The sequence below is a fragment of the Antedon bifida genome, chromosome 7 (genome assembly GCF_963402885.1).
Source record: "Antedon bifida chromosome 7, ecAntBifi1.1, whole genome shotgun sequence".
Classification (NCBI taxonomy): Eukaryota; Metazoa; Echinodermata; class Crinoidea; order Comatulida; family Antedonidae; genus Antedon; species Antedon bifida.
The window spans coordinates 12,889,498-12,906,512 of record NC_136232.1 but is presented as its reverse complement, the minus strand read 5'-3'; the positions used below and the strand labels follow the sequence as shown (position 1 = coordinate 12,906,512).

Sequence of the window (17,015 nt, the reverse complement as noted above, 5' to 3'; positions counted from 1 at the left end):
GAGCATTTTCATGTGTTTTCATACAATGTGTTGCCCAGTTGAAGTTAATACCTGCTTTACAAACCACTGTCTTTTCAACATCAGTTAGGGTCATTCTAGTAAGGAAATTCCAAATAAATGGATCAAACATCTCAATTAATGCTAATGGCTTAAATTTGTCAATGGTTATTGAACAACTAGTAAAAGACTTTCCCATCAACCATAATTTGTCACGCAAGTTATCAACAGTAGAATCATTTAAGTTACCAATTGCATCTAAGGACTTCTTTCTGAGCTTTTCTTCTAAAGCTTCACATTTGTTATTGCTCTTTTCTAATTGTTCCTCTAGAGACTTAATACTTTTCCTACATTCAAACAAAGAAACCAAAAGACAAAGTTCAATGTTTGAGTTCTTTCGTCTATAAATCATTCCTAGGCGCTCTCTACCAGTATCACTTCCAGTAAAAGTGATAATACATTGGCCAATTAATGCATTTATCCGCCTTTTGAGTAAGGCCTTGATATTTTTCTCTGAAATCAAATGATCATTATTATGGTTAACACAATTAGTTACATCAAATTGACTGTAAACCTGTAAATAATAACGATAAACAGTGTCAAATAGAATAGCTTTATCGGAAAGAAGTTCATCCCCTAAAAAGACGACAGTTTTTTGTAAAGAGTTGTTAATACAATCTCTACTGTCTGCCTCCTCTATAACACCAGATAGTAACCTCTTTAAGTATTCTTTCTTTCCATACTCTCTGTTGGAAAATTCATCTGCTTTACAGAACTTTTCAAATGCAAGATAGCATTTCAAACAGAGAATTGTTTTCTGAAAGTCAAATGCTGCTGTTAAAAGAGATTTGTACTGAAAAAATTCTTCTAGGGCAGAGGTATCCTTAATATTACTACGATATCTGTGGTCACAAATTCGACTGCATGCATCACAATTAACAAGCGGATTTAAAAATCTATGATATTCATTGTAATGGATTTTGCAAAAATTAAAATTACCATCAGACATTGTAACTATTGTTCCCTCTTCAAAATCTATTCCAAAACAATTCCTAACAGAAGATTCGTCCCCTTTTTGTGTACTATGTATACTTGTATCTTTGGAATTACAATTAGGTAAAATACACTGTTTCAAACAAGCATTAAGCTTAGGCTTTTTTAATGGAGGTGGCTCATCTGAGTTCCATTTTCGAACACAGTTCCAACATATACAGTCAAGCTCACTAATATCTTTACAATACATTGTTATATGTTTAACTGCAACCTCATGTTGTGGTTGCTTTGCCTTAATATGCCAATATTTTTCCTTACTATCAGATTTACCACACAACTTACATGGTCCACTTTCTTTGAATGGATGTATAATTTGACATTGCTTAGGTGGAGCCATGCTATTCTGATTCCCAATTACTGCATACCTACCTAAAACTGAGGAACAAATAACCACTTGCAGTAACAGTAGTAGTAGATGAAAGCTATGAATGTATGCCTGTAATTAACAACAGAAACCAAAATAAATAAATTTCTATCAAATTGCCCAAAAAATATAAAACTATAGGCAAAATGAACTACATTTTATGACTAAAAAAAAGACATCTTTGATCCTGTTTTATTTATATAGAACAGTTGAGAGAGAATTCCAGAGCAGAATATTTAGTCCTACAAGGCTATACATTAGGCTACATTAAATATAAGACATCTGAACTAAAAATATAGGCATCATGATTAATATTGTGACTACTGCATAACTAGGCCTTGCCAGCAGGCCTGTTATGTTATTCTATCTAGAGGCCCTGGCTGGGTGAGCTTGTTGCCAATAGTATTACAATTAGGCCTAGTAGGTTAAAATGTAAGTATAATTATTATATCATATTATAACAATTAAGTAAATGTTTCGATATTGTATGTAATTTTGATTGATATATCATGCACCGGTCCCACTAACACTAAGTTTAACACTCAACAGTCGTTGACACATGCGTGCGGTACACTGTCAACGCCGCTGCAGATGCATACAACATGTGACATGAGGACCTTTTTTCAAATGTTCGGTAAAGGAAGCTTGAATAAGGTTTCAAGCCAATTTCAACATAAAACAGACCATTAATACTTACTCTATCCATATATACCGTTTTTAAACAAAATTACTGTCTGGGATGCAAATCCCACTAATGGAAACTTTGTAAACAAACACCCATCCAAAAAATGTTGGCTTCGGTGGACGCACATGAAGATTTCAATAAACTTTCCCTGACAACTAATCTAATGCATTATTCATGAAAAGGTGGTTACCTGGTACATCTTAGATATATAAGGAATCGATATCACCATATATGGTATGTCTCTTGCCCTCTAATGTTTATTTAACAGCAATTAAATGACGTACACTATATGCAAATGTTTTCGCGCGAACCATTGACGGTTCTGTGACGAGAGAGGGCGTCTAAAATTGATGACGTCATGCAAAGTCGAAAATTTCACGATAACGGTCATATTTCCCAACGCGGCTCTCCGACTGAATAGTTTCAGTTGACTAACGCCAAAAACAAACGGGTGAATTTGAAAAGAAATAGGTCTTTTAAAACTACTCGTATCAAAAAACCTGTCCATTAAATCAAATTATGTTTTAAAATTACAAATCACAAATTATAACTTTCGTCTCTTGTACAAAAATCAAGTTTTTTGGACGTTGTGCTAGGGTACCTGCTGCAAACCTGCTTACCAACCATGTAGCCGCACTTACGTGCCGGGCTATGTGTAAATGAAATTGATTAAGAATGTGACACTAAAATGACATACATGTTTCATGTCAGTCAGACATAACATGAATTATTCCCTATATATACATGGGAAAATCTTTGGAACTGCGAATGCAAAAACAAAATAAACAAAAAAAGTTATAATATATATATGTATATAGGCCTATGTTGCTTATGTTTCTGAAATTTATATTTTTGACATCCAACAACAAAGTTCATATTTAATGAAATTATTTAAAAACTCACACATAATCTTAGAATACATTGTGATTATACAGGTTTAATATAATCATAGCTAGGCCATGGAGGCTACATGGCTATGCCTACATATTAACGGATTCTACCAAAAAAGGAAAGACAATTAATTAAGCACCGCGACAACGTCAGGCTAGACGTATAGTTAGCGTATGATGTTCATACGCTACCGCTTACCAGCTAGGCCTACAAAACTAAGCCCAACTAAGCCAGGCCTAGAAACGTCTACGAGAGAGCTTTCGACACGAGCTTCTTAGGTAGTGCATTGTTTTTCTCTTTTTATCATAATTAACCTTAATAGAACGCAGATTTAAAAAAGAAATCACCTGGTTTTAATGTTTATAAAGTTATTATATAATATGCATTATTTTTACAAAACGTCAAAAATGGCAGGTCTAGTGTCATTGACACGGGCTTTAACAACAACATCGAGAGAAAAAGAGTACAGTAACTCCGATCTGCACTGCGCGCGAACGTGCACCATCAGTATGACGTCATGAGCCTCATGCATGCATCATGAATATTCATGATATACCGTATGCACGCCCTCCATAGTTTCTGTATTAACCTAATAGGAAAACAATGATGCAGGCGGATATGGTCGTACACATATTTCTATTCACTCTAATGGACAACTTTATTTTTAACCATTGGTCAAGAAAATGGCCATATCAATATCTCAGCAACCACTAGTCAGGAAGTAATCTCAAAGTACTCGCAAAGTATATATTTTATATTTGATCTAATACAATAGAAATACACAAAAGACAATAATTATTTTGAGACCATAATTATCACTTTCTGACCAGTGGTTGCTGAGATATCCATAGCCAATTTTTTAACCAGTGGTCAGAAAGGGAGTTTCCACTTTTATCAAAAGTTGCCCATTATAGTGAATAGAATTATGGGTCTTCTGGGTAGTTTGTCACAAAAAATATTCCAATACACCCAGTAGTTACCTAGTTACACCAAGTCTTAACTTTGAACATATTGACCCTTTGGTCCTGTACTGACCAAGCATCCCAATGTTGACCTAGTTTAGTAACTAGAGGGTGCAGGTAAACCCTATCTTCATCTCCAACTATTTGTGTTTGTTTCAGCGAATATGTTGTAAGTTTTTGTGCATGTATTTTTGTTTTCCTTTTCGGCGAGTACGTTGTATCTTTCTGCGAGTACGTTGTACGTTTCTACGTGTACATTGTATATGTCCGCGAAAACATTGTATGTTGTAATTGGTGATTTGTGACTGCCTTCGATATTATATAGGCCTACTATATTATATTAAAATATTAGCACATTAGAACGTAGTTATGAAACCTTATGCTGATGATTTTAGATTTAAATGAAAACAAGTCAAGTCATTTTTTAAAATCATAATAATGTTGTGTTTATTAAATTCAATCAAAACCATCCATTGACGTATACTAATAGAAAACCGATTCTAATACCACAATAACAGAGAGATGTTTTGTTTTAGCAAAACCCCTACGTTGAAGTTTCATGATGAAAACCCATACGGTCGTATTCAAACCATTGCCCGATCAGAACTTACTCTTTTTTCCAAACTCACTTGATAAACAATAAAATAAAACTACACAACAACCCGATATACAAGAGTATAGTAAGTTGTAAAACCTTTTATAATATCAACTTTCACACAACTATGCGCAGTTTATTTTTAACTATTTCAAGTCCAACTGTTTTGACTTGGCTATAATTAATGTACACTAGTAACTTTAAAGACGTTATTACTTTGTTAATGTAAATTTTGATGTGGAATGTTGTAATTATTTTAGCAAAAAAATAATATAATAGCCTACCAACATTAACGTCAGTTATAAAAATGAAAGCCCGAATTCTATAAATTATATAACAAACTTATTTTACATATTGAATTTTGTTGTTTAAGTATAAAATAATGTTAACAGAAAAGGGTTATCCGAGGATCATCAAACATATAATGAATGGCTCTTTTTACCCTGTTGATGATTCGAGCACATGTTATGCTTTATGTTGTTATTCTTATAATAACAAAGAACAGCATAATTACGTGGTAAACTTTACACATTAATCAATTATACATTCATGAATATCTGGAAGAAAACTGTTCCACTAGTGGGGGACATTTCTTTAAACCTAAATAATTCATATATTCATGCTATAGAGGGCAACCTACATTTGGTTATACCAATCAGTAGAGGGCAGGTTATTTAAAGTAATTTTAAAACTCAACAAATATAATCAATGGTTAATATACTGGCCTAGTTATTTCGCGCGAACTCTCAAATGTACGAATTGTTGTCGTCCGCCTGTTTTTTTTCTTGGAATTCCTATGTTTGAAACTTGACTAGACAAAAACTTACAAATAGCACCATAGCATAATGACATTTTCTAAATAGGTTTGTAATATAATAATAGTCAAAAAATATATATTCTAGAATAGATAATATATAACTTAAAATAAATAAAAGCTTTACAAAATTAAACATAATAGTACTGAGCTGAGCTCTAATCGACTATTTTCACCAGGCGACCATCTTGTTTACCCACACACCCGTCACTTTCAGTCCAATGATTGCAGTTTACTAGATGGTTACTGTACATTTATTCTGGATTTTTACTGTTTGGCAATCATTTTAAAGTAGTGAATAATCTAGTATTAAAATCATAACGATTACAACGTTATTCTTTTATGTCCGCCTACGCAACTTCCGTTAACCGACGATTGATGATAATTATTCTGGTATAATATAAATGCGCATGCTCAAACTAATACACTGAAGTTAAAGTACACACTTATAGTCGGTTAATCATTATGCTCATTATTCAAAAGTATAAGACGAGTTAAAGAGTTCATTTAACGGACGTTTGTCATAAAATATAGATTGAAAATACATTTAGTAAAGGTTAATTGTTTACATTCTCCCTGAAACAATTGATTAATACTTTCAGATTTAACATTCATAAATAAACAACAATTTTGTTTGACTGATAGACATTCTAATTATCATTATTTCTCTTGAAATTGTACAATGTAACAAGAAAATTCCCATTTTCTGGTTAAATATGTTGAAACTTTTTCAACTTATGTATTTTGTAATTAATAATTATTCGTATAGAATTTACTACAAGCACGCACGCTATCCACCAATCATGGAACTAGTATGGTGTTTATTAAGTAGTTGTCAAATGTTTTTTTTTTAAATGGTAATAAAAACCAGGGAAGAGTGAAATGTCACTCTTCCATGGTTTTCCCTGGTAAAAACTCATAGCTGTAACTCACGAATCTTTCGGCTGCACTCCCTAAGCCTCAAAATGAGACTTCGCTTATAAGCACGATAAAATATGAAATAGTTTATCTATCCTGTAATTGACGAGATGCTCGCCGTTAGATGTGAAAGAAACAAAATCCTATTTAATACATTCAACTAAATGTCTATTGTTCTTCAATACCAAACGTTTCAGTTTCAGTCTTTTCTAGCCAATCCCTGACAAATTGATTTCTTTGATGTCTATCTTCGACAAGTTGTTCTGTACTTCCCGAAACAAAAGTTGAATTAAAGGCTTGGTTATAGATATCGTCATAAGATTCTCCATTTGCTGATAATAAACTAATTTTACTACTTCTTAACGTACCAGGAGAAGATGGACGAGAGTTCAATGAAACACTGCTCGTACAATTGCTCTTTCGTAAATTTCTTCCCCAAGACCTTTCAAACGCTTTCGTTAGGTCATTGCAAGACTTGCTTTGGTCTGCAGATCTTACTGCTGCTAATTCTGGACTTGTTAAACGTTTTTGATCGGATCTTCCAATAAGAAGATTACAGCATGAATTATGCAGAGCTAGATTATCACTATCTTTTAGTAACAACATTGAATGTGCTTTTCGTCTTCTCTCCTTCAGTAATGCTTCGGAATTTATGTCTTGGTTACTTTTACATTTTTTCATGTGTAAAGATGTTGAGCCAGTATCAACTGATAACCAATCAAAATCTTCGTTAGGTCCAGTTCCTTCAACGTTGGCAATATGTTTTCGACGAATTCGCGGTGAACAGTAAACGTCGATTCCTTCATGTGGAAGTCCCGTTGTATCATCTTTGGATAAAACGTGTATACAAGATTCATTTGCTAGATCTTTACTTTGATCACATTCCGGCTCAGAAATTCCAGGAACAATTCGTTTTCCAACAGTTTCCATTGTTTATATCAATTTATGCTTGATCTGTAAAAAAATTAACAATGATTACTAGACTAATAATAATATTGATGAAAGGGAATTTTACAAAATATAAAAAAGTTGTCTCAATGTACGTCTATGTTAAATTAAAAACAATTAACTCTGTAGTAAAACATAAACAATAAAATGCCAAACTTTTATAATCCACATATTTAACCAATACAAATAATTATGTATAACAAGGAAAACATGGAACGTTTCACTCTGGGTATAATAAATGTCAAAGATTCAGACAAAAAATAAGACTATGGATTTATCCAGAAAATGTCACGAACATCACGTCGGAATCTTGTTTAGATATTTTATTTTCTAACGTTGGTTCGTCCCACTATTTTCTGAAAATTTTTAACAAATTCTCATTGTTATTCTACTATACTGTTTCACAGATACACTTTTGAAACGTGTAAAACGTGAATGTAGCTATACTATGCACTCTTTCACATTCTGATTTAAAGAAAAGACGTAAGCGCAACGTATGTAATTTGACCAATCACAAGCGATAGATTATCCGAACTGTCGTCTGTCATTGATATATTTCGTCGCTTGCGTTGCTTCCTATTGGGAACCAGACATTACACTTTTTTTACAATGTCTGTACATTATTATGTTTAATATATAGTAATATATGTTTGTTTGCACGATACCATCACACATTTATCATCCTGAAATTGAGCGTTAATAGATATGATATATGAAATGAATTCTTAGACATCAAAATGATAAATATTCAGAAATAATGGCACTTTGCACGTTGTAGTAGATCTGTCATTAATTTGCATAACAGAAAATTAGCAAAACTGATTACACTGCAGCTGCAATCATATCACATGTTGGTGAAGAAGCACTATATAATATTATGATGTATATTGTTTGGGTTGGGATGAATTTCATGTATCGAATCACTTGCAATTCTGTGTTGGTACTGTAGTAGAATTAGGCTTATATAAAACAGAAGATTAGTCTCGTCAATCCAGGATTACTTCAACGTTCGAAATTATATACTTATGATTATTTCAGATTATGAACTATGACCCATATGGGCGTGCACTTTAACCCCGTTCATCTTTCGGAAGACTGTGTTCCTATTCACCCCAGCCCATTATTTTCAAGTTTGTAAGTGTATTGTTTCACACAATATAATATAAAAAAATATGCAGAACATTTGACAACTTATTAATAAATATAATTATGTGAGAAGGACGCATTATGCCAAGGCATTTTTTTGCAGCTAGGCCTATACGACATGAAGGGATCCTTTAGTGAGATGAAATGATGTTGACTATAATATTGTGCACACATTAGGTTAAGGGCCAATATAATTGTTATGGCAAAATTTAAGGACAATTGCCCATGTTAGTAACCCCAGCCATAATTTACAATCGGTGACAAATTAATAGTTGTCAAAACAAAAATTAATTGGAAGTGAATAAGTTATCAAAACTACAAAATGTCCTATTCAAAGTTTGATTTCATTCATCTTCATCATCTTCATGTTTCGTGAGACAAACATGTTAAACAAGCTTTTTCCGAAATAGTGCGTTTTTTACCTGCTTTGATATTTAGAGAGGCTCAATAATATAAATGTTAATAGGTAATGACGACATATGATGCTGTGGTCAAGGAAGTTTGTTGCCTAAATCCCACGGTGGCAAATATAGTGGTCCCGATTCCGATAGAAATTCTTCTTCTTCTTTTTAAAATTTTAAATACATTATTTATAGATAAAATAGGCGTATCTAGTTTGAAAAATGAGGCCTTTAAAGCTGTAGAACGGTGGTCTATAATTATAAGCTGCTGATTTCAAATTCTCTGATAAAATCTGCACATGAAAACGATAATTGAAAAGAAAGGCAACATAATGTTTAAAAGAAGGTAAATGCGTTTTAATAATTTAATTTGTTGACTAGGCTAAATTCGAACTTTATATTTATTGTAATTTGAAGATCCGTAATACAATAGTGTGGCCTGCATTACGTTTACCCTAGACCTAATGTATCAATGGTACTGATGCGATGGAGGTCCACATGTGTGTAGTTTTGGTAGACAAAGATTATGACTATACTATAGAAATTTACACATTAAATTATAAACACATATACATCTTTTGTAGTTTCTTTTGTATATTAATAAATATATAATTATATTAATAAATATGTTATGTTTACACATATTTTTATTTTATGAGAAAGTTGGTATATATTAAGTTAAGCGTAAATCGATTAGTACATTTTGCAAATGATTTTTATCTAAGCTTAGTAGAATGGAACGAGTTTTTGTTTTTGTTAGTTAAGTCAACTCATGCTTAGTTTGTGGATTAACTTTTGTTAATACTGTCTATAATGTTTTCTATGGATATGAGGAAAATTGAAATGTTTATACCTATACTTAAGAAATATTGTGACAACATACAATAAAATACTATATATATAATATATTTTAAATTATTTTTTTAAAAATAATATATAAATTATTTTAATATAATATATTTAATAATAAAAAAAATAATTTTTACAGAAGGTGATACAGACATTTCTTTAAAATCAAGTGATATTGTTTCAAGTTCTAGCCTCTTTTCTGTAAAAATCTAGATGATATAAAAGGTCTTACCTAAATGCAAAATGATCCTATTATAATATGGTGACATTTGTTGAGTTGACATAACGAAGCTAATGTTTCCATTTACATTTCATTCGTGGTAATGTATTACACATTTTGATCTCGAATTCCATTACGTGATGTTTGAATATTTCTACCCAACAACAACCACTAGTTAGCCGGTTCACAAAACCAACCAACAATCATCAGCCACTTTTGAGATTTGATTTATAATTTGTTTAGGCCTATCATTTACAAGCAGAATTATATGTGAAGCATTTTGAAAATGATTACTATTAAGTTAAAAACTACTAAGATTTTCAATTGAAATTGGTTATCTTTTTTTAAGGCAAACATTGTGATACGGATACTGTGATGCAGTAAGCACATGTAACTTATTAAAGAGTTCCACGGAATTTACCTAGATACATTCTGAAGAAAATTTGAAGAAATAGTAAAATAAATAATGGTTAAATAATTTATTTCTCACCACCCTCTACTTTCCAATACGTTATCATTGTATTTTGTTAATATTATATGATTTGATCTTCGCCGACACTTTGTGAAGTTAATGATAATATGATAATATTCATCAGATTGCTCTTCACTTTACTCAAAGGTTGATAGTATCTTGTTACAGATTTTAATTATAAATGCAAACGTCTTAAAGAAGGCAGTCACCGCTTTATGGCATATACAGTATCATCTATAACGGTTACAATGTATCGATTCGAAATAGCAGATTTTGTTGATGTAATCAGTCAGTTTACAGTTAATCCAAGTCCCTTAATCATTCGAATTTTCGTTCGACACTGTATAACAAATGAACGCCTGAAGAATATATTTAGCATAAATGTATACTTAATTCCCAAAACTATGCAATTACGTTGGTTGGTATTCTAATGATTATTACCAGTTTGTTGTGGACATTTTCTTAGGCATTTTGAATCGATTAGTCTAAATGTATGTTTTCACGTTTACTGGTTTCATTCTTAACATTATTACCATAACTGTATTATTTCTTTTTATTTATGAATATGTTAGTCATAAACATTATGTGTTCTTATGCCTACGTTACTCTCATTTGTATGGACTTTTAGCACGAAAAACATTAACAAGTTAATTGTATATATGTATGCAATACATCTATAACGCTAGCTACTGTTTATATATGTTTCGTGCTCAATAAATGTAAATGTGTTCCTAGAATTGTACGACTATACTGTGTATAACAAGTCCCATTAACAGATATCTACGACATGATGAAAATCAGAATAGTTTATCTATCTATGGAATTTCACGAGCGGTATCTCGAAAAATCCTGCAGTATCGCGTCCTTTGACAACAATCTTCGTCATAAATATGATGGATAATGTAGTATAGTTATGGTATGGGCCTGTTGCCGTCACCAGACGCGATACTGTCGCAATTGACTTCCGTACAAGATTTGAAGCGATAAACAGTTTTTCGTTCATTGGGGACTTTATTTTGGAGCGGTCCCCTTCACAATTTTATAACAAGTTTCTTTTTAAAATGGCCACACATTACGTGCCATAATGCAGCAATGCTTTGTCATTACAATCTATACAGACACCAATGCATCAATGCATTCAACCGCAGGCCTTTAAACTAGCGTACACTAAATATAGTAAACATACAGACCAATAAATCAATACAATGTCTATTATTTGGAGTATACAGACACATTGCAGTAAATAGTTGTCATGATCAAATTGTAATCAATATTGTTAACTTTACCTCATATTTTATATCTTGGTAAGCGGTCTAGGGAATCAATACGAGATACAATTTGATATTGTTACACTTACATTTCACTATACATTTCATTACCTCTTTCTATTTAAAGAATACATTATTGATCATTGTCTATTATCATGCACAGATGTTGAAACACAGTGTTATATTGGTTATATTCAATTCAAATTGTTTTAGAGTAAGCTGCTTGATCTCACACACTATACGCCACAAATAAGGCCTATATATTTTAAAAGTTAAAAGTTTTATTGTCCTTAAAAATCATAAAAATGAAGATTTTGAATAGGCCTTAGCAGTTTTAATAAAGTTATTCATTTCCGTAGAAAAAGACAGAAAACATAATGATTTCACAAACAAATGGTTAATTTAACCAACTACCATTTGACTGAAGCCTCGTTAGCATAACTAACCGAGCCGCTTCAAATGGCATTAAAAAAGGGGGGACTATAATATTATAATGAAACATAAATAAATGGCAATCATAACACGATCGGAAGTGTAGTCTAGCACTTCTCCATAGGCCTGATCTTTCACTTTAATAAACACGGTAGAGAATTTTTGTTTTAAATTACTATTTTTATTAGGCTTTATATGACTGAAAATCAATAATTTGATTTTCTTACCAAAGTTACATGCATATACAATACGTCACTAGAATCTTGATTTATTAACAGTCTTTTATAATGTATATTGTAATCTAAACACGAATACGGTACGTACAAGATAAGAATGAAAATTAATATAAATGGATATTAGAAAATTATTTGAAACGAAGAAAAAGAATACAAATTGTAGTGTTCAGGGAAATAAAAGAGACGACGATTCGTATTTTATGAGAGGTAATCACCTTCATATCGCGTGTCATAAAGTATACATTAAATTTTCGTATACTGGGATATATCTATTCTATTTACAGGAATAGATCAAACCAAACATTTAGGTATTTCCTCACACACATATTGACTTTTGTTCGAAACCCTTAGTTTTTATACAGTTTATACATTTTTTTCGTTAGCCTATTTTAAAATCGGTTTAGGTTTCGTTTCTATTATTTTTAAACTTATCACTGAATATGCTTGTTTCCGGGACGCACCACCGAGCTTATTTTTCATAAAGGAAGTTATTGGAATTAAAACCTTTCTTTATCAAACAATACTTCTAAAAGCAAAATGCAAGAAGAGCATATCTAATGCCAATGGCTTAAAAGTTGTGCGGTGCATTCTGAGGCTTTAACCATTCCATACATTTTAAAATAATATACTATTTTTTTCATCAGAATTAGCCAAAGCTACCAGTCAAATCAAACCAGTATTTGGTCACTGGGATCTACAGGTTGGTCATCGTAACCTGCAAGGCCTTTATCATGTATTCTCATGGTATCAGCCCGTGAATGAATAGCTTAATTTATGAATTTAAAACCGTATTTAAGAGGAAGTTCATAGCATAAATTATACGTTAGGCCTTTCTATTACAATAATCAGATGCAGATTTAATACAGTGTGGTTCTTACGTTTGATAGTAATAACAAATAATAATAAAGACATTAAAGTTTCGAGTGAGGATTAGTATACCATTGTAATAATAGGTAATTGAAGTAATATGTGAATGTTGGTACATGTAGTTCTAATACGTAGACAGGGTAATCCCCAGTTATTGTTGCTATCGTTGTGATTGTTAAACTTGGTTCTCCACTAGGACGCAACGCAAGTACGTAGAACCGAAAACGTAAGCACGGTGCCGTAGACGTGTTCAAACCCGTTTTCTGCCTTGCGTACGTCACAACAGTATATGATGTGTGAAATTGATCACTCTTAGTTAAATAAAAAGACAGACTTGCTTTGTATCCTTAGGCAAGATACTTTACTTACGTTTGCCTCTCTCCACCCCCAGGTGTATAGATGGGAACCTGGTTAGATCAAGACATAACTTTGCGCTGATTACTAGCTGCATTATGGGAGTATTTGTCCATACGTGTTTGATCCAAAAAAATGACTGGGATAATAATATTCAGCGCTTAGGGGTTTCACAACACTAGGCGCTATATAAATCCAGGATATTATTATTAGTGTACTTCTTTAGGACCAACAAATAGGTGTTTGACAGACGATAATTTGCCTTTCATTTTTATTGTTCAGGGAAAATCCTAATAGGATGTCCATTGAATAAGGGTGTCCAAAAGGAAGGACACTAGCACTGTTTATTCGTATTTATCAAGAGTAGGCCTACTGTGTCAATTGAACATACAGTATCACGACTTTCATTCAACCACAATTCTTTATTTTTACCGTTAGAAAGTACAAGGTGGGTTTTAGTGCAGTAAGTGTATCTATGCCGTCAGCATTTAAAATATAAACTAAATTATTATGTTCATTTTCGAACAAATACGGTATATTGCCTTTGACATTTTAGAAAAAAAATTGTGTAATTCAGATATTTAAAAAGAAATCAATTTGTACATGAAACTATTCCAGAATTAATAAATATTTTATTTCATCCTTTGTTTAAAGGTTAAAAGTAATGATGCAGGCAAAAGGCTATTCATTTATCACAAGTCAAGGAAATCATTTTCACGGATGATATTGGATTTAAGTGGCCAATTAAACTACACGTGGATTGTATAGCTTGATAATTATGAATAGAGGTATTTAGTATAAGTATTTATGTATTTAAAATATGTCATAAAAATTGATTGAAGAAGACAAATAAAGTATTGGTAAACAAATGTCATAATCAACTTCCAATTTCTATACAGTAATCTGAACATTTTGACTAGAAATCACTAGAAACACTCCGTCTGGGACAACGTGTAACGAACCAGCATAATAGGGGCTTGGCATATGGTTTAAAAACACCAATTTAGTGGAAACTTTCAATCCATGTTGAAAAAGAATCATCATCAATTTCACTATCAACAACTTAGTATCACCAAAGAAATCTAACAACAGGATTAAGATCAAATGTTTTATGTTTGGTTGCGACACGATCAGTCCACCCTAAACAGAAACCGGGGAATAATGATATTTGATAGTTGATACAGTAAAGCCAGTCTGTCTATACTCTCAAACGTTATGTGACAAACAAAATGTGATATGCTCATATGGACATGATGATGTCATATAACTATCATGTTTTGGCCTTATTATCACTACCATATTTTAGCACATCACACTTTTTTTTTAGTGTAGACAGAGCTTTAGCGTACAGTAACTAATATGCATTTGCTGCAGCCAATCCCAAGATCAAAAGACTGTTACAAGTTCCTATATTGGCAAGGCAAGTTCAGCATCTTGTTAGATTGCCTTGGTATCACCAACGGGACTAATTTATCATCATTGAGAAGTGGAGTACGTATAATTTATGATTTGGAACCATATATAAAAACATAGTGTTTATTGTTTGATATTCACTCCTTTAACATGAAGTATACTATGGTTGTGTTGGTCTCTTTGATATGCGCAGTGACTACTATGACTACTACTCTTGTGCGCATGTCAAGAAAGCACATGTGAATAAGTTTGCTTTTATTTACATTATATCTCATGGAATAAATTGTATGAGAGGAAGGGTTGATGTGAGAGCCTGTGTTTATTAAGTAGGAACAATGTATTAGCAGATTCTGTTAAAAGTAATGACCAATAATTATATATACTTGTTGGTGGATAATAATAAGACAATGATAATAATAAATCAAATTTAATTCCAAATGTCGTCTGGTGGTGATACTGTATTTAGATATATTTGCAAATAATAATGAACAATATACCACAAATAAAATCCATGACAAGAATGCAAATTGACACGTAATTCATTAAAACTGTCTAATAATTGCTTTTAGTCGTTCTTCATTGTGTATAATTTATTCAAAATTGTCGTCTTTTTATTTCAAGGTGTTGAGGTAACCTTTGTCAGAATAATGCGTTTTCTTTTTAAGAGATACCGGTAAATATTTAAATATTATAATAACATTTGAGTGTGTTTAGATAATATCTTGTTTAAATATAAATAATAATGTACTGTATGTCTCTATATTTTTTTTCAATTTATATCTAGAATTGTATTTATTCGGTGTAAGGTATTCATATAAAATATTTCTCAAGACGAACATTTACAAAATAATGAAACGTGAACGTGAAATTCACGAATTGAAATTCAAAATATTGCTTGTTGGTGTATCCTTGCTACAATCTGATAATAATAGTTTCCTCGCTTTTATATTTGAGCAATACGCGGAAATAAACTACATTATGTTATACAGTAATAATACAGCCAAAAATGTACACGCTAGCATAGTATTATTTCCGTACGTTGTTAGTAGGCCTACTGTAAATGTAAAATACAGACCAAAAATGGATATATTCTATTTATGCTATAAATAATAAATCTGGAAACTGGCCTACCTAAGCGTAGGCCTATATACTCACTATCTAATTATTCCACCATGATCGTATTGAAAATCGAGGTAATAATAATTAGAAGGAAATCAGCGTTCGTACTGCTAAGTCTGGAATGAGATATTTATGTCTAAGCTATCAATAAGAATAAAACATAGCCCTACCTGTTTGCACTGTATTGACATTAATCGTCGTATAATAAATGTTACGTATAGCCCCAACATCCATACCTGGCTGGTTAAAAAAAAATATTAGAATATTTAATCAGAATTGCTTATTCAAAAACAATCCGTAGCGCCTCTGTATATTACTATCACGTGAATATTATATTATCAACGTTGCCACCGTTGATTCAGTTCACATAATGAACGCGTATACGAACGATGTACGGTGAACAGAAAGAATATAATTAAATACCTTCAGACTAATTATATCCGGTTCACGACAAGTGGAGGCCACAAAACTATCTCCCGAATATCGACCAGAAATATAAATAATATTTATCTCAACAGAAATATCAGTCATCGGCGTGTGATCCGTCATTCAGACAATTCAATTTTGCGTAAATTGCATGGCATCGATTACGTACTTAACAATACGTATACCATGGCAAATTCAATTCATATTTAACATAATAACTCCTTGACTAAATGCAGCGATGCTTAAAACGTCAGAACACACTGTAACCCGTTGGCTATGCTGTAGTTTTAACGATATTTCGAAGTCACACACAATAATTTATGGATACAGTAGCTGGCGTTGGTAAAACCTTTATGTATTCGTATTATAAATGCGCGCAATATCGACTAAGATACATTACGGACGTACGTAAATGTGGATTTTAATACATTATGCTCTATGATGGTTTAGTTACAGCGGCTGGTACGTGATATCTCTTGGGAAATGTAATGTAAATCTGAAAAATATAGATCAGGTTGAACACAGAATTCCAACAATCCAAAGTAGGAAACAAGGGTGATTACGCATGCTCAGTAATAAAAAAAA

The 17,015-nt window shown here is 32.1% G+C and overlaps 1 protein-coding gene across 1 annotated transcript; it reads right to left on the bottom strand.

Annotated features, from left to right (window-relative positions):
* Positions 1-4,396: 4,396 nt before the first annotated feature.
* LOC144847817 (uncharacterized) lies at positions 4,397-16,549 on the bottom strand. Its single transcript, XM_078704344.1, has 3 exons — positions 16,428-16,549; positions 16,175-16,244; positions 4,397-7,233 (listed from the first exon to the last, which is right to left on the bottom strand). The coding sequence occupies exon 3, from the start codon at positions 7,207-7,209 to the stop codon at positions 6,448-6,450; it is 762 nt and encodes a 253-aa protein (XP_078560470.1). The 5' UTR covers positions 7,210-7,233; positions 16,175-16,244; positions 16,428-16,549; the 3' UTR covers positions 4,397-6,447.
* Positions 16,550-17,015: the final 466 nt, after the last annotated feature.

Excerpts from the sequence above, each read along its gene's own strand:
- LOC144847817 (XM_078704344.1), bottom strand. The coding sequence starts at position 7,209 with ATGGAAACTGTTGGAAAACGAATTGTTCCTGGAATTTCTGAGCCGGAA.